Source organism: Columba livia, chromosome 5 (genome assembly GCF_036013475.1).
Source record: "Columba livia isolate bColLiv1 breed racing homer chromosome 5, bColLiv1.pat.W.v2, whole genome shotgun sequence".
Taxonomy (NCBI): domain Eukaryota; kingdom Metazoa; phylum Chordata; class Aves; order Columbiformes; family Columbidae; genus Columba; species Columba livia.
Genome location: NC_088606.1, coordinates 42,160,108 through 42,186,204, shown reverse-complemented (window position 1 = coordinate 42,186,204; position 26,097 = coordinate 42,160,108). Strand labels below are relative to the sequence as shown.

The 26,097-nt window shown below is 45.8% G+C and overlaps 1 protein-coding gene across 2 annotated transcripts; it reads right to left on the bottom strand.

Moving 5' to 3' along the window:
• Positions 1-3,222: 3,222 nt before the first annotated feature.
• On the bottom strand, positions 3,223-26,097 carry CRY2 (cryptochrome circadian regulator 2). Of its 2 annotated transcripts, none has more exons than XM_065064639.1 (12): positions 25,857-26,097; positions 22,838-22,946; positions 19,316-19,458; positions 11,929-12,113; positions 10,501-10,625; positions 9,312-9,452; positions 8,506-8,817; positions 7,273-7,424; positions 6,918-7,120; positions 6,355-6,444; positions 5,702-5,843; positions 3,223-5,216 (listed from the first exon to the last, which is right to left on the bottom strand). In XM_065064639.1, exons 1-11 carry the CDS (start codon positions 26,042-26,044, stop codon positions 5,704-5,706), a joined length of 1,788 nt encoding a protein of 595 aa, XP_064920711.1. In that variant the 5' UTR covers positions 26,045-26,097; the 3' UTR covers positions 3,223-5,216; positions 5,702-5,703. The 2 variants fall into 2 exon arrangements, with proteins under 2 accessions (XP_064920711.1, XP_064920712.1); XM_065064640.1 differs by having other exon boundaries at positions 10,501-10,589; positions 25,857-26,096.

Sequence of the window (26,097 nt, the reverse complement as noted above, 5' to 3'; positions counted from 1 at the left end):
GGGTAGCAGCTAAAATCAGGCTGTGCTTTCCCACAGCACCCGGCTGGCAACAGGTCTGGCAGGCTCAGCACAAACCCTGTCCCTACTGAAGCCTGCCATGGCTGCCAACACAGTGAGGGAAACAAAACAAGCAGCTTATACACAAGTTCCACAGGCACAAGGGGGGAAAAAAATGCATCTCGAGGTTGCAGATCTCTCCCCAGAACAGGCAGACCCACTCTTGCATTCCAGCTGTGGCTCCAGGAGGATATTCTCTTGGGTGAATGCTCTCTACTGCTCCCCTTCCCCACCAGCCCAAGCAGGAGGTTTCTCTCCCCTGCCTCTCCTCCCCATGCTTTGCACGTTGTGCTGTGCACAGAAGTGGATTTTTAGGTCACAAGGCCACTTCTGTACCTGAACAGGAGAATTTTTTGTATTTCCTGCATGCTGACTATGCTCTTGGTTGCTGTCTGTGACAGTCCTGGGTGGGGTGGGTGGCACTGCTTTAGCAGCTCAAACTTTAAAGATACAGCAGGTCACATCAGTGTTCTCTTAACCACAGAGCTGACTGTCATTGAGGCAACAGTATTAGCTCTTGGCCAAGAACCAGGACTGCCCCTTCAGAGAAGAGCAAGCAGAGCCCTCCAAGGCACACAGCCCTACTCTCTCTCTGGAGTCTTGGTCTCCTGCCAGACAAACGCAAAAGAGATGTTACTCCTGGGCCAGCACAGAAACAAGCACACACCCACACGGTCACCACGCACAGGTACCCCTGGGTTAGCCTCCTGACTGGGGCTAGATGTCCCCTTCATGGTTTGAATACACAGACTGAACTGCCTTACATGCAGGACCCAGGATACTCACCAGCATCCATTCAGGGACTGAGAGAGCTTTGACACAACTCCGTCTTGCAGCATAAGCCCCAGCTACCAAAACATGATTCCTCTGCAGCATGGCTGTTGTATGGCCTCTGACCTGGGGCAGGAGATAAGGCTGCCTCCTCCTGCAGTCAGACCAGCAGCAGCACATCTCACCTTCTGCTGAGGCACCAAGCACCAAGAGCTGCCCCTGTCTGGTCATCAGGCCCTCTCTCCATCCCAGCCCTGGCTCCAGCTGGCCTGGCAGGAGACCCACTTCAGCCTTTCTGGTCGCGCTGCTGGTCATTTACATGTATGGTAGAGCCCTTGGCTTCTGGGAGACTGCATATACATCTCCTGCAAAATAGAGACTATGCTTCTGTCCCAGCCCACGTCTCACGTGGGTGTGATACCAGACCAGCACTCTGCTCTTGTTCCACCGGCCATTCTCCTTACTGCTCCCATGTCCCCTCTGCCCCATGACCACAGCGCTGGCTCCCACCTTTTCATAGCCAGGTGTGTTTTCTACTTTCAAATCTTTCAGCTGGTCCCTTCTGAAGCTGCTCCAACTCCTTTGTGCAGAGACATGGGGGACGGGAACCTCCCTAGCCACCAGCACATGGAGCACGAAAACAGCCTCCACTTGAAACCCAAGGTTAGGCAGTTTTCATCTTTAGCCACATCATCATCGTCCCTTCGACAGGGAGATGTTCTGTCCAGCATGGAGAAGAAGCCTCAAACCCAGCCTCTCCAAGTTTATTTACAGCATTACACTCTGTGTAGAGAAAGCTGGACTGAGCGTGCTGTCATTCTGGCTCTTCATCTTCTAAGGCACAGGCTGCTATCTTCAAAAGGTTTTTGTCACGTAGGAGTCACTTCAAGCCCACAAGGTCCTTGCCAGAGACAAAAGAACAACACAGCAATAGCATGAACCTTGACCACACCCTCACTCAGTTAACCAACACTCTGTACACATTGCTCTCCTTGCAGACCAGGCGTGCCCTTTAGCTCCAGCACCCCTCTGAAACACTCTAATTTGCATCTTCAAAACCCACATGTCACATCTTAAGCTTGCTGAACAAATTAGGGTCCAAATTTTAAATGCTTATACATGCAGAATGTTTTAAAATTGTGTCTTGGCTTTTTTGGATTGTTTGCAATAATTGTTTTGCGGGTGTTTGCACTGGTGGCATCTGAACATACCCAAGTGAGGCTAAGGCTCTAGCACCTTCTGTTCTAGATCAGCCCCATTGCCAAACCTGAATGAGAAATGTCACAGCTCCTTGCAAAACCTAAAGCCTTTCTGGTCACTGAGAAAATAATGTGCCTCGTGTAATTCTCCAAAGATTAAAAAATAACCCATAAAACAAATATTCCATTAACTGAGTCCACACATGAGCACTGAGGAGGATGACGTGAAGCACTAGTAGAACTTCACTCCAACTTTGCCCTAGCTAGTTACGAGACTGCTAAGTCACAGTGTATTTAGGTGTACCAGTTCACAACTTCGCAGAACTGCAAGAGAACTTCTCTGCCCCAGTGCCCACCCTCTCAGTCTAAAGGAGCCTCCACACCACCTTGGGGAACATCCTGAAAACCACTGCTCTCATCACAGCATCAAAACCCAACTGCTCTCTCCTCCCATGCAGAGAGCTCAACCTCTGCCTGTTTTGGGGGTGCCTTCATCAGGTCAGATATTGCCACCTAGCCCCAGAAAAGTTGTTATCCCAGGAAGTGGAAATCCCCAAACTGGCACCCATTTCATGATGCTTCCTTATCTCAGCCTCCAGCCATCTTATGCTCCTTCCTGAAAAAAAGATGGTATCTTCACTAATGGTTATTGATGGCTTTTTCTTTCCCCAAGAACTGGTCAAGCCTTTTTGAACTCAGTCAAGCTGTTAGCACCCACAAATTAGAAAGAGCTTGCCACAAAAACATTTATGTGTGGAAGGTGCAGCCTGGTTCAATCTGCCATCTTGTAATTTAGTTGGCCATGTCCAATCCTAAACATTACAGAAAACAGTGAACAATCATCCCCCACTCCTTTATCACACAGTTTCACACACCTTTATCGTTTCAGTTGGGAAAAGGTATCACAGTGCACGAATCCCAGCGTACTTAACAGGTTTATTGCAGGAAGTTTTTCCATTATCTTTGGCTGACCTTGTATTTCTCTGTGCCCTTCCCAGTGCTACTAGCTGAAACGTAGCTCTTCCAGGTGCCACCACATCACAGGTACCAACAAAAACCTTGTAAATGTGACTTACTCCTCACCCACACAGTCTTGTAAGAGATCACGCGTCCCCTCCCTTTGGCTCCTTAGCCCCATGGATCCAGCCCCAAAAATGCCACTTACCAAACAAAATAGTTCAGATGACAGCAAAGAGAGGGTTTAAGACATTTATATATATATAAAAAAGTCATATTTACAGAGTGTTGCCTAAGCATTGAACTCGCCAAATGACAGAACTCACAATTTCTATAACCCAAGTGTACAAAGTGCATGTCTCTCCCATTTCTTCTCTCTGTAGCAGAAGGTGAGGGGGGAGGGTCTCTACACCTTTCTACCCTCTACCTTCTACCAGACTGAAGGAGACAAAACTTGTTGATTACTGGGTTATCCACCACACAGACGCTATGAATAGTAGTTTAGAAGAAAGTAAGGGCAGGAAAATTTACTCTTGTTTACTTGGTCAGTCTTCCCAATGGATTCCATCGGGGAAAGGAATCTAGGGTCAATGCCCCAGGCAGGGGAGTGCAAAGGAAAGGTTATTCAACTATGCAATAAATTAACTCACAGCCCCCATTCAACAACTCCAGGTTTTCTAGATGCATTTGAGTCAGTTTCTACTTGCAGCCCCATTGCTCTGGATTCAAATCTGGGCTCCAAAACTGAATCTGATTATCCCAGTCAGAGTGGGAGACAACTCCTGTGCTCCCAAAGCTGTTAGGTGCATAAGCTCACACACAGCCCCATGCTATCTGTGCCAGGCAGGGATGAAAGCCTTTAAACAACAGCAAATGCAAACGGTGCAAAGAGCCGCCCATTGCACGGGATTAGCTACTTGATTTAATTCCTCTTGAAAATGGCCAGGAGAGGCTCTCCTGCAGTACTGCCCTCCCTTGCCCTCTTAGGGGGAAAGGCAAGCAGAGGCTCTCTGCCAGCACCATCTTGAAATGACATGTAACAGGACCAGGTCAAGGAGTATATGGTCAAGAGCCAGGAAAGCTACACAATAATCCTGCTAGACTACAAAGCACCAGCATGAAGGCAAATAGCAAGAAGGAGCAATGTGTAGGGTATGAGGTACAGGAATACACCGTGTAGCAATGCAAACCACAGATGCCAGTACAGGAAAGAGCAAACATCCACAATGGACAACAAACTAAGCCTGAGGAAGACTCACTTCAAGGAGCTGATGTGTAATACATCCCTATCAGTATGAGGCTACACACCAGGCACTGGTCTCTCCATTCGAGAGAACTTTCACTCAGTGAAGGAAATGCTGTAGAGTGCAGGGCACAGGTATAGCTATCTTATAATTTGCACCAGCAAGCTTCTGGGAGACTGCTTTACTCATATCAAGGCATAATGTTATTCTCTGATCATTCCTCCTTCTCTCAGAGTCCCTCCCGCCCAGCTGTCAAACTCCTCCAAAGCTGCCCATTCCAGGTAACAGCACTATGGCTCGCTCACCTTGCAGCAGTGAGATTCTTCTGCAGGGAAAGTTCTAACTGCCTTTCAAGTGTACAGACAGTTTGTGTCTCTTTGTTCTTGTGCTACAGTTGTCCTTCATTTCGTTTCCATCCCACATGAGTACCACTTTGATTGATTCAGCATTTGTATCCCCATCAGAGTAGCCTAATGAAAGGCCGAGAATTTCCTGTTCTCCTGTAGGATGGGTACTCTATTTTTGACAGTGTAGCAGTTTCCTTCTCAACTCCTACTATAATCTGAATTAATCAGCACACTTCATCGCCTAGTATTAGTGATGAAAAATTATGTTCACTATTTCTGATGTGCAGATGCTGCTCCCTACATCAATGCATCAAGTCACATGCACTGAGCCATTGTCAGAAAAGAAAGATACACCTAGGAGTGAACAAACTGATAGAAGGCCCTTTCCCTCTTAAATGTGGGCAAATTTTGGGCATGGCTGAGAAGAGATATATTTGGCTCTTTGGAGACCAGAAAGCCAAATATTCCTAAGCACAAGTAGCACAGTGCCCTTTAGTGGCACCTACTGGAATTACAGATTTATGAGAGACCCTTGATTTTCTGTTGCGGATCACAAGTCCCAGTCCCTCTGTGGCAGAAGTCCCCACTCTGGTCACCTCTTCAGCACTCTCACTCTTCACTTGCAAGGTGCTTGTCGCTGGCTGCAGGAGAAAGCAAAAAGAGAAAATTTGACTTGAACACCCCCTCATACTGAAAAGCTGGCAGAACATGCAACCAGCTCCTCCCCTCTAGGACTTAAAAGAGTATTTCAGGCAGACAACAGGACCTGCTTGCTCCCCTCCTCTAGCCCATATCTTCACCACATCTGCCTGCTAACCCCCTCTGTGGGAAGAGAAGCAGCCTCACTAGAGCAAACCCATGAACGACTGTCCTCTGTGATTGTGCTGGTAACAAGGTACTGCTCTCTCCTGGACAACTGAGTTAACAGCTTGTCAAGCAAAAGCAAAACAACCAGAGGGCAGACCACTGCCAGATTTCAGAGCTACGGAATTAGTTAGGAGCCACCTCCCTCCACAAGCAAGTCCATTTTGTTCATTTTGTTAATGTGCAGGAAGAAAATTAAATTGAGCCTAGCTAGCTGCCTGAACAAGGTAGTTTAGGACAGATAACACTAGGGGCTACTCACAATCATACACTCTTGCCAGGGATCTCTGCAGTGGGGAGATCTGTCACTCTGGCTCGCTTGTACAGTTCTTCAGTGCACAGCTCTTCTGCTCCCTCATGTTTGCGCTTTGGAGAAGACTGGTCTGCTTGCGACAGCCTCATCGCTGTAGAGGAAGAAGAGTCATTGCAGCAGTTCCCCTGCCTTTAGATCTCCTCACAAGTACACCCTAGCCTAACCTGCCACCGGAGAAAAAATACGCAGTGCAAAAGTACAGAGAGATGCTGCCACAGCCTCCTTGAAAACTTTTGAAAAAACTTTGTTAAAAATCAGAATAATTAAGCCCCCCAGAACAAACACAAAAGTATTCTGCTTTGATGAAGGACAGCTTAATTATACCTGATTAGCCCTACGGTGATCTGCACTTCTCCCTTAAGTGGCTGCATATGATCCCATACAGGCAATAAAAGATTCACTTTAATCAACTCCTACTCTTCAGCCCTTTTAAGAATGAAGGCTCATTGGGGACTTCTGAAGAAAGCCTAAAGGAAGGTGAATGTGATCTGTTTTCCTAGCTGCACACTCTCTTCTTATTAGAGAAGAATCCCTCTCTCCTGCTCGTAGCCTTTAAGTCGACATGGAACTATCTCAGAAGCACACAAACAGCTCCAGCTCACCTGTACTGGTGCTGCAGCCCTGCCCTGAAGCTGAGTCTGTGACTGGGCCACTGAGATCTTCCACACAGGAAGGGACTGATGCCAGTAAACCTAGAGAAAGGCAAAAGGATCAGAGTTAAGAAACAAAAGACATGTGGAGTGGGAAAAACCTTTCACATGGAAACACCTTAGTGATCACCAGCCAGCACATTCATATCCCAAAGCATGATGAGTTCGGACCTGAGCTCACCCAGTACTGATCACAGACAGACACTGTGACCTAGCAGCATATTTATTCAGGATGTTCTGTCTAGAGTTTTTCCCAAGTGAAGACTGGACCACTGGTGGCATATGGATGGTGCTGTGCCATCGCCAGCTCTCAGAACTAATCAAACTCTACTCTTACATGACCAGGAGCTCAGTGGAGCTCTCCCTGGAAACTGACTGAACAGATTTGGCAGGGACTGCTTCGCCTTGCAGGGACCGACCAGGGAAACAAGCGCTATCTATTTTAAATCATGAGCTCTCCTCCCAGCATTTATCTCCTATTAAAGACAGAATCTTTTGCAACTGTTGGTACTCACAGAGCCCTCTGTAGCGCGACAGCTGCTGGTAGATTTGCTTCATGCGTTCGATGTTTAGTCGGCTGGTCTCTGCGTGGTTCACCATGGGTTTGGGGTAGTCTACCCCAATGATGCACTTGGCGGCCTTCTGCACAGACTCTGGGGCATTCCATGGTTCATAAATGTATCGTGAGGGGAAGCCCTTTAGTTTGGGCAGATACCTCCTGCAACCCAAGCAAAAAGGTGCACAAACACCACTTAAAGTGCAGCAATGCAGCATTCACAATGCACAGAAAGCATCATGCACCTGTCAGCTACTGAATGAGACGTAAGTTCACAGATCAAACAAGAAAGAAGCACCAGTCACACCACTTACTTCACATAGTCACCACTGGGGTCTGTGCGACGTCCAAAGCCCACAGGGCAATAACAGTGGAAGAACTGCTGGAAGAATGCACTGCACGAAAGCCACATCCAGCTGCCTGCATTTACACTGAAATCTGCATCCAGCAACAGTTCATCAAATACCTGCAGCAACAGGAGGAAAAGGCAGTGAGAGCTTCCCCAGGCAGGACTCTGTGGCAGGAGGACCCAAGATGCCAAGTCCAAGGGCAGGCACTGAGCTGTGAGAACAGCTCCCAGGAAACACAGCAGCAGCAAAGAGGCAATCTGCTGGCTGAAGCCAGGTGGCTGGTCAATACATCTCACTTCCTAATGCTTTCACATAGGAAGACACTGTCTGCTCACCATGATGAAATGTTGTCTGATCTATCAGGCAGCTACAGACTAAATCACTACCTAGTGCTGCAGCAAGCCCTGTGTATTGATCCGAACACCTGGGAGGTGTAACAACTGCAAAGCACCAGCTGTGGGAAGCAGGCAGATGCTGCCCGGGAGAACAAGCACCAAAGCAAGAAGGAAGAACCCCTCTGAAGGTCCCAGAGGGCACTGCCACTGAGAAGCAGACAGGTTTCAGCAGTAACTTGCTCGCATCTATGCACACGTGCCGCACTTCTAGCATTTGACCCTGTGACACAGATTCAGCTATGCTCTGCTTTGTTAGCTTTGCGACAAGATGCTCCTGCCTCCAGTTTTTGCATAGGGCAATATGTACACCAGATAGGTTCAAGCTGGCTGTCCCATCAGATGGCCCAAAAGGAAGGTCTTTTACCTCTTTCCTTGAGAGACTCAAGACTCAGATTTCACAGTCATGGAGCATTCCCTGACTGGCAGTGATGGATTATACAATGAGGAGAAAGGTCCAGTTACAAAGTGACATGGAACTTGCAAAAAAAACAGAGGGACTGAGAGAACTTTTACAAAAAAATTAAAAACAACCCCAAATCCCCAGTCCGTATTTACCAATGGGTCCCACTAACATTTAGTTACAGTTACTGGAGACTCTTGATACTGTCAGGGCCTCACAGCAGAAGGCAGAAAAGAAGTCAGGCTGTTGGCAGGCCAAGAGCCTGCTAGCAAGTCCTCTCTTCCATGCAACTTTTACATGTGAAGCAAATGCCATACCTGTGTGCCCATCCTTGCAGAGAGTGCCAGGGAGACTTTGTTTTCCTTATGGCCTCCTGCAAGCCTCTGGAAATGCCAGACTCACCCTGACTCCTGACTCCCAGCTGATCCAGAGGTCGCCCCTGGTCAGGAAGCAGGCCACTGCGTGCCTGGCCAGATGGTGGATCCATCCTTCCTGCCTCAGTTGGGTCATGATTGCATCGATCCAAGGGAAGCCTGTCTTGCCCTCTGCCCACTTTGCCAAGGCTTCAGGGTTCCTGTCCCAAGGGATTTGGATGCAGATGGGGTTCCCCTCCATGCGATCAAACTTTGGGTTGTTTGTGGCCGCTGTGTAGAAAAACTCCCGCCACAGAAGCTGTCCATACAGAGAGAGGGGAGGCGTGCTGTTCCGCTTCACCTGTGGAGAAGGGAACATGGGTATTCACAAGCAGGGGAGGAGTGACTTTACTAAGCTGAGCTGCAGGCCACTCATGCATTTATATACAATCCCCAAGTCAGTTATTAACAGGCCCTGTAAAGGAGCTCTATTCCAGATCATCCTTTACCAGAAACCCCAGGTAGTAAAGTTACAGTGTTGGCTCTAACTCACTCAGCAGACTGACAAGAGACCTGCATGACCCAAACCTAACAGCATAAAGCTCTTATGTGGCTCAGGACAGAAGAGTCCAGGTTGAAGAACAAGGTATCAGCAAGTTTACGGTCTTGCTGGACTACATACAGGAGAATCACATTTCCTCACCCAAGAGCCTCTTCTGTGGTACCAACAAGCTTACCCCAATGGTCAAACGCATGCGAGGCAACAGTAACTTTTGCAGGTGTTGCGGCACACCGTTCAGAAACCAGCATCATGCTAAAACCCAGCCTGCTCCCCAGACAAACCTTTTGTCTTACCTTCTTATAGAGCTCCCAGAGACGATAATAAAACAAGCGGCAGGATAAGCAGCCAAAACGCAGGTAGGGACTGAGTCCTGTAGGGCTGGCCAGCAATGAATTGGCATTCATCCGTGGTCTTTCATAATTTGCAACCCACGCCTAGACATATTCAGAAGAAATGAGACAAAAAACCTCCCAAACTTGTGAGACACTAAGGGCGGACATCTGTGCAGGTAACAAAGACACTGACAGCACAGTCTCCTCTACTCACTTTCAACCATTGCTGGGAGACACCTCAAGTGGGCAATCCCAACGCTCAAACCCCATTCAAGATACCCTTTCTCCAGGCCAGGATTTAAACTACTTAGTCATTGTGGCCAAGAAAAGGACTAAATTTGCTTTGCATGCAGGAGTTAATAAGCCCAAGAGTTCCTAGGGACATAGGCTAACACCACAGTCTATGTGCAGGTATGTCTATCTAATTTCACACACCAACCATAAAAATTTGGGGACATTCAGATTTTTTTGTAGAGTGCTGACATCTTATTCCCCCTTCAGAACAAGAATTCGTGCTTTGATCTCTACAACTGCCACCAATCCATCCAGCATTAAAAAGATACAAACTGTTTAGAATTGAGTCATGTCTCTGCATCTGTGTCACCCTTCATTACTTTGAAATTATATGCCTCATGCACTGTAATGAAGATCACGTGCCCCACAGAAGACATGTGAGTGTTTCAGCAAGGGGCTAAAGGAACACCAGCCAATGAGACAAAATATTAACAAGCTGATGTACAAGGGAAACGCATTATTTTACAAGCATGTATTTGCCCTAATACCTTAGATAAAGGCAAAGGCGACAGTGTGCAGTGTGTAGCAGGGACTGAGCAACTTAGAGGAGAGTTTCCAAGTTTGCACTACTCTAAAGGAAAAAGAGGGATATAAACACGGAAAAGAATCCTACGTGCTTCAAACAGTAGCATAATTAATATACAGCTCTACTTCTTCAGGTTTGAGCAAGCCCATGAGCTCCCTGCCCCACACATGACCCAAGGTCACGGGAGCAGAGTAATACCAAACACGTCTGCTGGAGGTGAATGCCGAGACGGTTGCTAGGACCAGCAGGGAAATAGGGCAATGGCCAACATTCAACATTTTTCATTTGGAGGCAGCCTGCAGGAATCGCCACTTAAATAACAGGGGTTACCTTTCTTTCCAAGTGTTTATCCAGCCGTGCCAAGGCTTCCGTCTCCCCTCCTTGCCAAACTGCAGGGGCAAGGCCATCCGTAGGAAAGCCTGAGGGAAAGAACTTGGTAAGATTTGAAGCCATGCCTAGACAAAGGGTACAGATAGGATTAAACATTAATAACAGCAAGACATTATATACTGCAGTTGCCTAACATGGCTTACTTGCTGCTCTAGTCCTTCTACAGCAGGAAAATATTGAGGAACACGTGGAGAGCCTGCTCATGACACTGCCCTACAAGGGCCTCTCCCTGCAATGCGTCAGGCAGCCTTCTGGGGACTTTTCCCATTGCTCATATGCCAGCACTCTCTCCTGTGTGTCAGCACTATCCACAGGGCTCTTCTGCAAAGGCCAGAGCAGCTGGCAAAGAAGTATGAGCTCCACAGCTCTGCCTTACAAAATACCTTGCCATGGACATCAGCAGCTCACCAGATAGAACGGCTGCTCCTGGTGAAGCTCCTATTCTGCTGAAAGCTGGTGCTGTGGAAGGTGCTATATTAGTACTGAAGAACTGATGCAAAAGGGCAAGCAATAATACAGTTGGCCTGCATTGCTCTGGGCTGACAGATGAGCCTCCCCTGGCAGCAAAGAGAGCTGTGTAAGGTTGCAGGCAGTCTCACATTAGGCCAGACAATAAAGGAAGCAGATCTACTCAGGACTGCAACCTTTAGGATATTCCTGTTGTAAAGCTCCCCACTTTTACATGACTGCTGAAACTGTGCTTTAAGGTACAAGGGTGATACTCCTATAAAGCTGGTATGGAGCCTCCAGCCACACATGCAGACAGTATTCTGCATCAATCCTTTCTTCCCTTGCACTTAGATTCGCTTCCCTGATGTAAGCCTTGCATTCCCCATGTATAAGCTCTCTATTCATACTTCTCCTCCCAAGAAAAATACAGGACCATAAGGCATAGTAGGATGAGTGAAAGAAGTTTCTGTAATAACTTGCATCTTGCTAAGCTCCCAAACTGGTGTTGATTAGCAGTGACTGAATTAAATTATCTAAGCCTGGTACACAGTTTTTTTACCTCCTTGGGTCTGTTACATGATGTGTCAGAGATGATAGTGGAAGAAAAGCAGCTGCCAAGGACATGAGACATAGATACAGTGGTTACATGCTAGGTATATCAGAGAACATAAGAACAGATGCAGTGTTTCATAGCAACACCAGAGGGGACGCTCTGCATTTACCACTGCAAGGGACAGCAGCCTATTTTCACGAGGTGCAGCTCTCGCTGAAAAGATTAGGCTGCTTCTATGGCTAGAGGCAGCCCAGGTCAGATGAGAACACTAGAGCTGGCCTGGGCACGTGCCAGCCATCAGAAACAGTTCCACTAGGTGCTGTTTCAGCTGGCAGTTAACCTTTGCCTTCACTCTCAACACATACCCAGCTCTTCCAGGGATGGGACCCCATACACGTCATCGTGGTTCTCCTGGATGTCCACTTTACAAGCCTCCATCTGCTGGCTCATTATGGTGCTCACTGGCTTCTTTGGGAGCTCCATGCGGCTGATGATGGCCTGGAAGCGCTTGTAGGTGAGGGGTGGCTTGTGGCCATTCAGCTCAATTATTCTGGAGATAAAATAAGCAAGGGGAAAAAACACAGCCCCACTACCACAGAAGTCACAAGGAAATAACAGCCAAACCGTATTTTACTATCTCTGCTCAGAAGAGCCTTTCACTTTGGATGCAGAAATCTTTATAGACCCAACTTCCCCTTGATGCATCCCTCAAAGGGATATTAGAAACAAGCAAAATCCCCAAACACACCAGAAAACAAACCACCACATACTAAAGCACCTCCATGGGAAAATAAAAAAATAAAATAGCTCTGGCTGCATCAGGCTTAGCATCACATCTCTCCCACAGCTCTTCATCAGGCCCCTGTAGGAAATCTCTGACTACTGCCTTTCTGTCTCCCAAGAAGCCAAATCCCAGAGTTGCATCTGTTCCCCTGACACCTCATGGTATTCTAACCTGATTCTGAACTTACTGCCTCCGTCTGACACAAAAGGCCTCAGCCTCTTAGTGACCCCCCCTCCAACTATCTCAGATGAGACAAATCCCAGTCTGCGTCATTCCTCTTGTGATTAGAGGAATCACCATCCTGCCCCATGCCACAAGGTCACAAGCAGACCTATCTCATGCTATTCACCTGTGTCAGATCATTCTATGGAAAGGGCTGACACAGTTCCTCACTAGTCCACTAAGCATTCAGTCTGCTAAGGCCATGCAGTCTTGTTTTTCCTGGGACAGAGCTTTCACAAGACCCCTGGGCAAGGTAAGCTTCCCCTGGATGAAAGATGCCACTTTTAACCCGCTCTTCTGCATGGAGAGGAAAGCGTTAACAACAAAGCAGACAGCACAGGAATCACCAGCATTACATAAAGTTGAAGCAGCCAACCCCACAGCTCACACAGGAGCTTCGGCAGAGCAGCCTTCCCCACCCATCAGAGTCAACAGCTTATGCAAGGGGCTGGGCTTACAGCCCAGTGTTACGGCGGACGCCATGTGCCTTCCCCTCCCCCCGCCGCCGCACGTGTAGCGAGGCGGAGCGACACGCTGGCCCCGGCCGCCGCTGGCCCCGGCCGCCCCTGCCCCTCGTCACGCGTGCTCCGCGCTCCCTCGGCTCCCGCACCGCCGCCGCTATCCCTGCACGCTGCCGCCCGGGGGAAGGGGCACTTCAGAGCCGGCAGTGCAGGTGTGCGGATTAAAAATGAGGTTTCCTGCAGTTTCCTCACGGTTTTCTGCTTGTAAAGTTGTAAACAATGGGAGAAAAAAAACCACTCATGCATAGGACAGGGGAGGACAATCGGGATGTGCACTTGGTGCAAATCACACTGCAATTTTAGTGCCAGGCTATAAACATGATCAGTGTGGGCACAGCACTACATGCCTCTCTCCCACTCCTCCAAACAACTGCATTGAGGTGAGCCTCCAAGGCAGCATATTCAGTCCTGTACGACCACACCAGAGACCGTTTCCTCTGCTTTCATGCACACACTTTCTAGCTGGCTGTCCCTGTGTACCGCCTTAGAGACAGTACAAGATCACAAACTCTCATGAATACTACCCACCACTATCTTCTCTGTGGCTGTCTCTGAGCACTGGGGACCCACGCAAGACCACTGGTTCACAGAGACCCCCAGAAAATCAGCACTGCTGCTGGAAAAGAAGCGAGGTATTTCCAGTTACAGCACGCTGGTGAGGCTCACTTGCTTCCAGAGAAGTTCAGAGCTTGGAAGAGAAAACGTGACAAAGCTGCACGCTGTTTGCCCTGAGGTGCTTGGGACGGGGAAGCCGCTTTTTTCAGTCCTCTTCCACATATCTGCTGAGCCTGCAACTCAGTTCCAGATCCGCTGTATTATACCACATCCCAGATTCACAGCTAAAACTTTTGTGAACACACAGCTACTTGGCGCAAATCGCTGTGACTTGCAGGTGGATGCCACTGCCTGATATCTGTATCAAGAACATGAATATGAGTGAAGTTACCTAGAACAGCTCATAAATTCCTAAATGGTTACTGGATGTGGGGCACAAATCTTTAAGAGATCGGGCTAGGACAAGTTGCACATTTCACAGCATCTGACACTGACATTATGTAACAAAATTTGAACCTTTCACACTACAGCCATGAAACAGAAGTATCAGACATTGGGTACTGTACAATATTGGACACTATATGGTATACACAGGGTATCGTACTGTTTTTCAGTCTTCCGTACAAACATTTCTACAGGAAGCCCCCCCGGCAGAAGTCCTGTCCTTCCTCCTGCTGTCCTTCTAACTGAGGCAGTACAATCTCACAGGACTTTCCTCAGTGACAGAAAAAGGGAGGACTCTCCCCAGGACTTAATGGTCCCATTTCATCCATCTCCCCCAACACAACTCAAACTACACATGGCAGTTATTCTAGTTTTCTTGAAGCAGAACAGAGAAGAACAGAATCACTGTATTCATCACACAAAATGTAACCTTTCTGATGTCAGTGAGCACACATAAAAATGGCTGCACTACCAGAACAGCAGTATACGGCCCAGCACCACCTGACAGTTAGTACCCGGACGCCAGAAGTTCTTTGGGTATTTTTGACTGTCACACAGTCACACTTTACCTCAACGAAGCAGGCAATGAAAAACCTGACCAAACATGGTTATGGTGCTGCTAGGATTCTAAGGTATCCTACAGTCAGTCGCCTTTAACAGCAGAGTGTCTGCAGACTTTGAATGCACACCCTCGCAGGTGTCAGTTTTGACTCACCTCCACAGCAGTGCCCCAGCAGGATGGATACCAGGGTAGGGAATGCTGCTTCCCTCAAACCTGACACCTCAGCCTGCTTGCAAATGATGGCCCAGTTCTGGCAGGGGTCTGAATGTGCCCCCCTCTGCCTCCTGGCACAAGGAAGAGCTGGCTGCCAGCACTCAGCAAGCAGGCTGCTCCAAAGCACACCCCACTACCAATTCGCACAGACTATTTAGTTAGCCTTGCCAGCTTATGCAATTGCTCTGATCTAAATCCTCGCTTCAGAGAGCTTGTGTAGGGCTACGCATACCTAAGACAAGAGGTATTTCTACAGATTCAAAGAGGAGGTGGAGAGAGAACCAACAGATATTCCACACAACAAACGCTGGGCAAAGGACGAACAATTCCACTTCCACAGAATGACACACGTGAGCAGATAAAAGATGAAGAAGTGACTTGATGACAGGCTAAGTACCAGCACAGGGGGAAAACACCTGACACCAGAGCACTGTGCAAGACAGACAAGGATAACAAGATCTGGCAGGCAGAGATTTGACTTAATGTTTTTAGATGGAAATGAACCACTTTTTTGCTGTAGTGTAATTATGAACTGCAGAACCACCATGGTATGCATACTCCCCCAGTGCTTGGTTCCTTTAAGTTACTATGCACTCCTATTAAAACACATTGAACTATCACTTCAGCCTTAGGATAAAATATTTAAGGAAAAGCTGCTCCTGATGCTTGCGACAAACAAGCCCACGGTGTTACTTTCTGACTGAACACACTCCCCCTGAATAACCTCAGCCTGCTCAGGATTGCAGAAACCACAATGCTGATCATCAGCAAGCAGACTGCAGAGGATTTAGATCCTAAGGAGGAGAAAACAGGCAGATCCAGAGAAGGGACAAAACAACCTGTCAGCTGGAAGTTGTCAGACAGAGTAATTGTCAAGTAAAGGCTTTGAGCAGGCTAAGCTGATACCCAAGAGATTACCTTTTCTGTCTGACTTCTACAATCTCAACATGGCTAATCTTGACTGGGAATTCCTAGATTTTCTTAGGAGTATTTTCCAGTACAAATGCTGATACTCTATAGCTGTGTCCTTTTTGGAAGGGAGAGGAAGGGAAAAATGCTCTGATAATCACACAGCTATGCCAGCAGTACCAACAAGGAGTATATTGTAATCTTCCTATGGAGTAAACGGGTCAAATTCACAAGTTAACAGAATAGACTCTTTGTAAATGTTTAAAAGGAGCTGGTGGAGGCAGCACTGGGAATACACTGCAGGAGACAAGAGAAGGATAGCTGGAATAATTTATGTAGAAGTCCAAATTGCTTTAAACCAGGCCTGATAATCTTGTTGGAAACTTGATTAAAGGAAGATGAGAAGTAGGATGCTATCACCACGTTACTAATTATGCAGGAAAAACAGTAGGGTGAGCGGAGGGACAACACATAGCATGAATTAAAAAGACTGGGTTAGCACGATTGGAGGGTGATACACTCTGAGAGAGGCTTCCAGGAGAAATACAATATCAGAACTGCATTGCCACATGCTGAGAAATCTCAGAGATGCCAAGAACCAGGAAATGTCAGAGTAACTGGAGACTTGAGCTGCTTCCACACAGACTGGGTAGCTGTCACAGCTCACTGCCTGCCAAAACCCAGTTTTCTAGTTGCCATAAATGACTGCTCCATGGAACGATTAATCAAGAACACACAAGGAAAGGCAATTAATTATTTGGTTGTAGGCAGCGCTAGGTATAGCTGAAAATGTTAGTTAGCACTTGCCTGCTCTAACTGTGACTTTGGCATGCATCAATTTAACATCCTTCCAGGAGCAACAATACCATAGTGGCTTTTATTTCAAGAAGAGAAATGCATAAAACCAAGGAAGCGCGCTAAGCAAAAAGAACAAGCTGAGATGCAAAACACTGACACACAACACAGAGACGATTTGACAATGACATTGGGGGGAAACTAACTAACTAAATTTAAAAAAACCCTCACACAAAGAAATAAAAAACAAAACAAAACCAACAATTGCACACAAGCCATCAAAAAGAGTCCAAAAAGATCACAAATAAAGAACAGTAAAGATAATATAAAGGAAAACCCTTCAGAAAAATGAAGGCCAAATAAAGATAGAAAAACCCCAAATGTTGGTAGGTTAAATTTAAAACCAGAAAAGCAGCCTCCTTGCACCTCCCAAGCCAAATGGAAGTTTGAGAAACCTTAAAAAAAAAACCAAAAACAAGAACCAAAAAACATAAATAGTAAAAAAAACCCACCAACAAAACAACCCAACCTTCACAGACACTCCAGCATATTTATATGGCCAAGATGTGATCAAGTTATTAAAAAAAAAAAGCAGCACAGCACAGCAACAAGCCCTGCATTTATTTTTGCACGTGTATTCACTATGGAGATATTCGGGGACATTACAACTCTGAATCTGTTTAAGAAAATGTATCAGGAGATGTCACAGACTGTGAGGTCAGGAAGAAATGCCACAAAACACACTATGCTTCAACAGCAACAGCTTGTCAGGACCAGTAAGCATTTACCCAGGAGCTGCAAAGGACATCAATACCCAAACTAATAGCTGCTGTATGCAACACTTGCCTTAAAACTGTTCGAATACTATGAAGAAAAAAGGCCAATATAATTTCAGATTTAAAAAGCATTTCAAGGGCATCAGAGGGATGATAGAATAGTCTGACATGTGCATTATGCAGATGGGTAGAAAATACTAATGGAATCAGTGAAGGCAAGGTTATATGCAAGATGCTGGAGTTTTAATTTGGCCTTGATAAAGTGAAGTTGTGCCTTAAAATCTGTTTGTGACGTTTGAGCCTGGGGCATGGGAGATTCAGTTGATATATTCTACCTGGATTTTCAGAAGCCATCTGACTAGATCCTTCACTGAAAATTTTTTAAAAAAACACGATAAATTGGGATAAAGTAAAAGGTTCCTGCAGACAGACAGTTCTTTGATACAGGACAGAGTAGGAATCTGTTTTTCCAACAGGAGGAGAAATCCTACACAGAGCTAAGCTAAGGCTTGTGCTGTTCAACATTATTCATAAAATATATGGAAAGGGACAAAAATGAGCATGATGATAAAGTTTACTGATGCAATAAGCTATCTGGAATAGCTAAAGACGAAAGGCAGCTTAAAAATTTCCTTATACACCACATGACCAGCTGACAAAAATATCAGATAAAATGCAGTGTTGGTCACGTTGTTTCTCCATATGCATGGATATGCAATCTTAAACATACTTATATAGTGGCAGCCTCTCAAATACCTATGACCATTCTGGCAAGAATCCCTGAGACATCAGTTTAGTGTTTAGCAACACTCAGAAAAAGCAAAAAGAATACTAGTAACTATTAGGAGAAGACAGGAAACATTACAGCACTATAAAAATCCATGTCGCTCCTACATTTTGAACACTAACGACAGTTTTCACCACTGCTCTCTATCTCTAGAAACACCTAGGACTATAAAGAAGTGCGACAAAACTTGGAAGAGATATGGAACAGATTCCACCTGAAAACATAAGTAAACTAAGACCCTCCACCTTGGAAAAGACAATGACATGAGGAAGGATGTGAGGGACACTGACAGGGTGAGGATGTAATAAGCATTTATGGTCTCTTCTAATGCAAAGATTAGTAAGCAGTGTCTGCTTACAAGACAGGTTCAAGAAGAATCTCCCTTGCTACAAACACTTCCTCACAGCATGTACTAAATGCAAAGCTCGCTCCCCTAGGAAATTATGGATACTAAAGATTTATAGGAGGAAATCTACATTTAGCATTGCTGGCACAATACATAGCGGAAAAAAAAAACGCAAAACAAACAAGCAACCCGTAAGAACAGTACTGAAACATAGTTAAGTCAAGCATATCATAGAGTCTTAGCTGAAAGACCATCTCCACTGTTTAAGGAGATTATTTTCATATCTATATATTATATAGATAATATATAGAACTCAACATAAAGGCAAGGCTCCCCCATAGCAAATACACAACAAAGACAAGGCATTCAGGTTTTAGAATAAGGTCAGTTGGCCCCAATCTACCTTGTTCTACTTCTTCCAGCTGTCCCGGCACATCCATCAGTTAAAAGCCCTACCTTCATAACCTGCTTGAGACAACAGCTCAACTATCTTTATTACAATGAAATTTAAAAAAAGCAGTCCATGCAGTGGGGACATGCTCAAACGGATCAATCAATAAGACATAGCTGAGCAACTTAAATGACTATCAAGTACAGAGTTTAATCAGCTTGAGGCAGCACCTTTCTGTACATTCACGTCACTGGCAGCACTTTGACGTGCTCTAATAAAAAATGCGAGCGTGCAGAGTAATCCTGTTGACACCTTCTAGGCTCACACAGGATGACAGTGATCAGCATATAGTGATAAATGTAACAGAGGAGACTGACACGACAATCCCCCAGACACAACAATCCCAGCCTAGACCAGGCAGCACCCCTGCCCATGCTCTCCCCATACCTGTCCAGGTCATAGAGGGTGTGGGAGTTCTCTATCACCACCTCCACACCAGCCTCCTTGGCCAGTTTGATGATAGCTGCATCTCTCTCCTTACCAAACGGCTCCGAGTCATATTCGAAGGTGAGACGAGTGACTCCCCATTCCTGCAAGACACACAATATACACAGCTGTCAAACAGGAAACTCTTTCTAACCAGCACAATTACAAAGGAGGATGTCAGAATTCCTGGTAAGTGTTAAATCCTGGAAACTCAGAGAGGGTTTCTGTGAAGAACAGCAGTCTGGAGTCAAGATAACCAAAGAATCAACAATTTTATCAGCTCTAGCAGACATCACATCTGTTATGCAAATTCCTCAATGTCAGGTTTAAAACATGTAAGAGGAGGTTTGAGTTCTTCTCTATTACTATTCTTAGGTTACAGCTCAGTCCTCAAGCCTAACAACACCTTGTTTTGTTGCACATGCTGTCCAAAAGTAACCCTACCATTCTGTTCCAGCATTTGGAGAGACAGCATTTCAGATAACTCTTTCAATATAAGTTCTGCTCAAAACCCCCTATTTTTATATGGAAACTATTATCAGTAAAACCAATACACTTATTTTTTTCCAATGTCTCTTTAAAGCCATTATGTAATAGAGAACCATCGTACAACACAAGCAGCAAAAGCAGGGTAGCGGAAAATGCAGGACAAAGGACAGGAACTGAGTGAACCTTTCCGGTCAGCACAGTAGAGTATGATATGGCAGTTCAGATTTAAATTAAAGTCCTGCCTTTTTTTACCCTGGTTATTTTACCCTGGTCGAGCCATGCACATATTATGTATCTTCACACCTTTAATAGATCACTCACAGATCACATGGAATAGGCTTTATGAAATAGCATTCAGCCTCTTCCAGGCTTTTCAAGAGCACAGTCTGCTCTCAAAGACTATGGCCTAGTTTTCCTGAGAAAATGAATCCTATGAGAAGAGGTTTAACGGTTTCCACAGCGACCCTCCTGAGACATCCATCAAGCAGAGCAGCAGCCCACAGATTTGTTTAGCAAACACTTTAGTTAAACACACTCAGAAATCTACAGAGATACTTAAAATCCCCCTCACACAGCTAAGATATGAACCACATTCTCCAAGTGAGACAGTCGAAGTCACCTCTATATATACAGGACAGTCTTTTACCACCTTAGAACAAGAAACAAATCACAAAGAACAGATGTGATTAGTTCACTAAAGACCTTTAAAGCTAATGCCAAAGACAGGAAAGGGAATTTAGAAGCAGAAAACAACTGTACAAGTCCTCTTCTAAGCTTTCAGATTAAATCCTAAAATTGATATTAGGATGCACAGAGAACTAAACCAGTTATGTACCACTGAATGCATATCTCAGAGAGGTCCTCCACTCCTTTTTCAAAATAAAAACATGACAGCATCCACAGCTCAGAGAAGGGGTCAAATAGACATGTTCCAAGCTCTGCCCTGCTTCTATGTGATTTAACAGCTTCATTTTAAACCTTCATTTCTTTTAGAAGAAAGACAGTATTAGCTGGAAGGCTTGGAAAAGATGGCTTTGGTCTTGAAGAAACACACATTACTGCTTTGAAAGAAAGGAATGGGATAAAAACAACATTTAAGGCTAACAGAGATTTGAAATACGAATATAAAACTTCAAATTCAGCTGTTTCCTACAGTTTTGAGAAGCCTAACACTCTGTGTGCTACAGTAGCACACAGGAAACAGAGCACAACCAACCAGAAAACAAGCTGTATGACAATAAATTGCTGCAGATATACAAAAGAAAAATAATGACTGACTTGTCTCTTAGTATCTAGCCTATAGCAATGAAAAACTGTAGGAAAAACACACCAAAGGGATTGTGAGCAAACTTGAGTGAAAAAATGACACACTTTTCTTTGATAGAAGAAGTAAAATTACACGTTTGTTCAGAGGAAGTGAGACAAAAAACCTCTGCAAAGGTTAACACAGAGCTAACAAGTACACTTCTCCTCACAGTATGTACGCGTAATAGTGCCTTCGCGGCAACTGTTATTGACAACATAGCTCAGCCACTGGCAGCAGGAGCAGAAATTATATGAGGTCCAAGTGTTGCATTACCGAATGTGACATAACTCTCCTCCCCACAATAGCTGACAACAAGGCGTGAGCTGCTGCTAATTCACTGTTCAGTGCAGCAGCTGTGGAGAGGCCTGAATTCCCATGAAAGCCATACATTTACCTTATTGTAGCGTAATGCCCCCCCTCCTCCCCCTTGCCCTTTCTTTGCAGCTCTGTTAAAGCACATCTAAGGTATTCATCAGCTCACCTGCCCAGGCAAAGCAGACTGCAGCAAAAAGAAGGTCTGGCTGATTCCACCACCATCTCTCCAAACCTCAGACTCTGCCAATTATTTTTTGTTCTTTGACCAAAGCAAACATTTTTCTCCATCAAAGTCTTAATTATCCTGTGAATACCTTGAACTAAAATAAGAAGGGCATGAACTACTACTAGCCAGAACTTATTTGCAGATAAAAAGATAAAAATAACCCAGATTCTGAAAAAGCTAAAAGTAGCACACAGTTTGTGTCACGTGTTAAGATGCAGAAACCAAAATAAATATCAGTGCCCTTTCTCACCCACATAGTCCAATTACCCTCTGCAGTACTGCCCTCCTCCAGAAAATAGACATCAGAACCATTTACAGCAGGAGGGTATAAATCCATGTTTACCACTCCTTCTCAGCAGCTGGTCTATAGTAGGCTTTGGGGACACTAGTTCTGTTGACTGTATATAAGGTACAGTCCACATGACAAACCCAGCTCACAAGACTACTGCAAACCATGTTCCTCCCCTTTAGCTTTGTTACTCTAGCAAAGACACTATTAAGACACAATCTGCTGCACTGACATATTACTTTAGAAATGTATCCTGATAATCCATCATAGAGCACCAAGGTCACTGCATATTCTACCACTCTAAATGGTATATCAGCAGGAAGTTTGGGCCCAAGTTGTATTTTGCTGCTCATCTGACTGAACTTCAGCCTTGAATAGAAGAAGAAAAGGAACGCCAGCTAACATTAAAACTTCTGAATTTTGAAATTTTAACACAAAGCCTATTTGCAATTCACACACAGATCAGTATGCTTTTTCAGTTGCCTGTGAAGGTGTGTGGACACAGCAGTCTTCCTTCCTCAGTAAAAGCTGCAGGAAGAAAATGGCCAGCGAGGTAGAAGCTCTCAACACAGAGGAGTCAGCGTTACAGTGTAAGACCTGACATACAGAAACAAAGGCAAAGACCACCATACAAAGACAGAAGCTCAAGCATGCTAATTACACCCTACTACTAAAGTTCTTTCCAAGTCTGAGTTCAAGAGTATATCTGGCTCCCAAGCTGGCCCTTAGGCACAGTACTTAAAGAGAAGCTGAGGGGACCTCCAACAACTAGCAGATCATTAGTGACTGAAAACATGGATAGCACTGAGACATCAGTTTTTCTTCACTATGCTCCAGAAAATTACTTGATTCTCTTACTTTAAAGAGTCTTGGGAAGACATCTGTTGGCTGCCCTCGCACAACAAACAAGCGAGAGTTGAGCTTCCTTAAACTGTTGTCCAGATCTTCCAGAGATTGCAGCAGAAATCTGCAGATAAGAAATAAGAGCAGTTAGTGTCAGTCAGTCCAGTTACCGCTAAAAGACAAATGAGAAGAATCTGCATGGAACTCCAGCAAACCTGCATGACCTAATCAAATTGAATATTAAGACAAGAAACAGAAAACAATAATTTGTATCCATCCCTGGTTTGTCTACCAACTGCTACAAGATTGCAGCACCAGCCAGTTCCCAGCCATTCACATCTACCTTCTGCTTGTGCAGATGCAAGAGATTTAAAGGATTTTCTTCTTCCTGCAACCCCCTTCGCATGTTCTTTCTCAAATCTGGCAACATAGCTGGCAACCAGCTGCTGTCTCCACATTAGGACAAGGAGAAAAGCATAAACCGTGTAATTTGCTACAATATATTCTTCCATGGGTTCTGCTGCAGGGGGGATTTTGCATAGGAAACAGAAAGATGTTGATACACTACTCCAAGAAAAGTAATGAATTGCTACAAGAACTGTGAAAGTTTTAGAGTTCTGGCTACAAATAGGCAATGTCACAGCAGAGAAACATACAGTCCTGGCTCATCAGTAGCAGGAGACTAAGCAGCAAGATCTTCCGAGGTGAAAATTATCTGTAGTTGGAATAGCTGCACACAGAACTGACATTTATTTTCCACCAAGAAGATGGAAAGATGAGAGCATGTCAAGACATTTATCTATTTTCTCCCACCCCTAAACTGTAAAAAACCATTTAAACGCTTTTTACATTTAATGGTGTGTCTTACTGATCCCCCATTGTGCTATAAAATATCAAATGTATTATCTTTGCATTCACAGCCACACGTCACCCCATCTACATCGTAATGTCACTTCATTTTGTTTAAGTCTGCAAAACACACCAGCTTTAAAACTTTAATCTCTTGACAGCATGTGACACGGCTGGTAAACTCACAACCTTTTGTAAGCGAGCCAACCTCTGCCCCTCCCTCATTCCTACAGGCCCACTCTGCAGCGTGACCTGCAAGACATGAGTACCTGCATCAGCTCCCTTAAGACTGCACACGGCGAAGAGGAAAGCTCAGCCACAAACTGCCCTGCAAACTGGGTACTTCGTCTCTCAACTGCACTGCCCATAATGGGAATTGCAAGCTTTGATATAGAACAAGTTCCCTCTGCACTTCCTGCAGGAGAAAGGAACTCGGGGCTCATGGAAAGAAGGGCCCTGTATCACAGTACAGAAGACTCAGAACCAGGTCTGGGTGACCTAAAGAAACCACTCCCCAACTTCCAGCCCACTTTCAATCTATTACACAGGAATGTCTCTTTCCAAGGTGTTCTAAAAATTAAACACGTGTTTTTCCTGTGTGGCTCACACACGGTATGCAGGTAAATAACAAGTGATTTTCAACATGATAAATTTATGGAAGCTAGGTAAAACACTAACATTTGGTTTTGGAGTACAGAACTCTGAATACAAGTAATTCCATTTAAAAAATAGCATAACAAAGCCAAGGTTCCCAATGTGAACCAATGCAACTCCCATAAATATACGTAAATTGCTAATACATTTTTTGCCTAACAGCCAGTAGTGCTACCTTCTGACATTTGCAGTAGATGCACACCTCCAAGAAAACATGTTTTTTAAAAACTTCATATGCTCATACATTCCATGACTACAACATAAATAAAACCACTACCTGCTTCCCCCCCTCTGCAATGCTGGTGGAAACAAACAAGGATTAAATGGATCAGGAATTAATCTTTTGGGGGCACTGCTTTAGTTCTTCCAAATGAGGACAGTTAGCAACAACAGCAGCACGTGAAAGGCATTTCTGTCTGCTGCTGCCTGTAGAAAGTCTGGTCTATGGAAAGATCACTTCAGGCTCCTAGGATACTGAGCTGTAACAGAATCCACAATTTTCTGTAATTTGAACATCTACATTGTGGTCATTTCAGCACATATACAATTTTTAATCCATTCTCTGATGTGGGTTCTAGAAATGCTTAGAAATCACCCACACCATCCCGTTTCTCTAAGATGAGGCTAGGATGCAAAGTAGAGGGCATTTGTAATAACTACAATTTCCCTAATGCACAGCAACATGAGATTTCAAAGAGCACTTAAAGGATTTTTAGCCAGGTGGCTGTCCTGTCCTGTCCACCACCCCTGATGGAATAGTGTGAGGGCAGCAGGAGATGTACTTCGATTCTATGAAGGGGGGTCTTGGAGAGGAGAATCACTACCTGTATTTGGTTTCCAAATGTTTAGGCAACTGACACCTGACACCATACAATGTTACTGGCCACCGGTACACAAAGTCTTGCCATACATTTTCCCACTTGTAGAAAAGGGAAAACCACAGCTTTCTCTACATTGCTAGCAGTAGCTAAAGCATATTTCTGTAAAAATTTGAGGGATGGAGGAACGCAGGCATGCACACATGCCTATGCACACTCATCAGCCAAGGGGCAGAAAGAAGGCGTGGTATGGTCAGGCAGCTCCGAGGAACCTTTGCACTTGTCTCTAAATTCTGGGAAAGGCGTTTCCTAAAGCTAAACGTCCATCGCTTGCCGCTCTCATACATTCGCCCAGCTCGTAACGAGAAAGTGTAATGACATTACATAAAGTTGAAGGCACCCTCCCACAGAGTCAAGCAACACCGCTGTAAAAACCGTGGCGAGGCCAGCCAGACAAGGAACCCCTCCTGCACGGAGAGGCCCGGCGGGAACAGCACATTGGCCGGGCAGGGCACCATGTGCTGCTCCCGCTGTTGCGGCGGCCTGATCGACCCGAGGCAGCCGCCGCACCCGAAAGCGCTCCAGCGGCCGCCGGTACCCTCCCCAGCGCCGGGCCCGCCGCTACCGCCCACACCCGGCGGCTCCTCAAGGTGTCCCGAACCCCCGGACCCGCCCGCGGCCTGAACGCCCGGCGCCTCCTCAGCCCCACTCACCGCCAGCGGTTGATGCCCACGGCAGAGGAAGCAGCGAACCAGGGGTCCAGGATATAGATGCAACGGAGGGACGCGGCGTCACGTAGCGCCTCATGGAGCGCCGGATTGTCGTGGAGACGCAGCCCGCGGCGGAACCAATGCACCGAGCAGCAAACGGCCGGAGCTGGGCCCGGTGCGGCCGCCGCCATGGCCACCGTCAACTGCCCCCGCGCGCCGTCCGCTCTGGCCCCGCCCCGCCGCG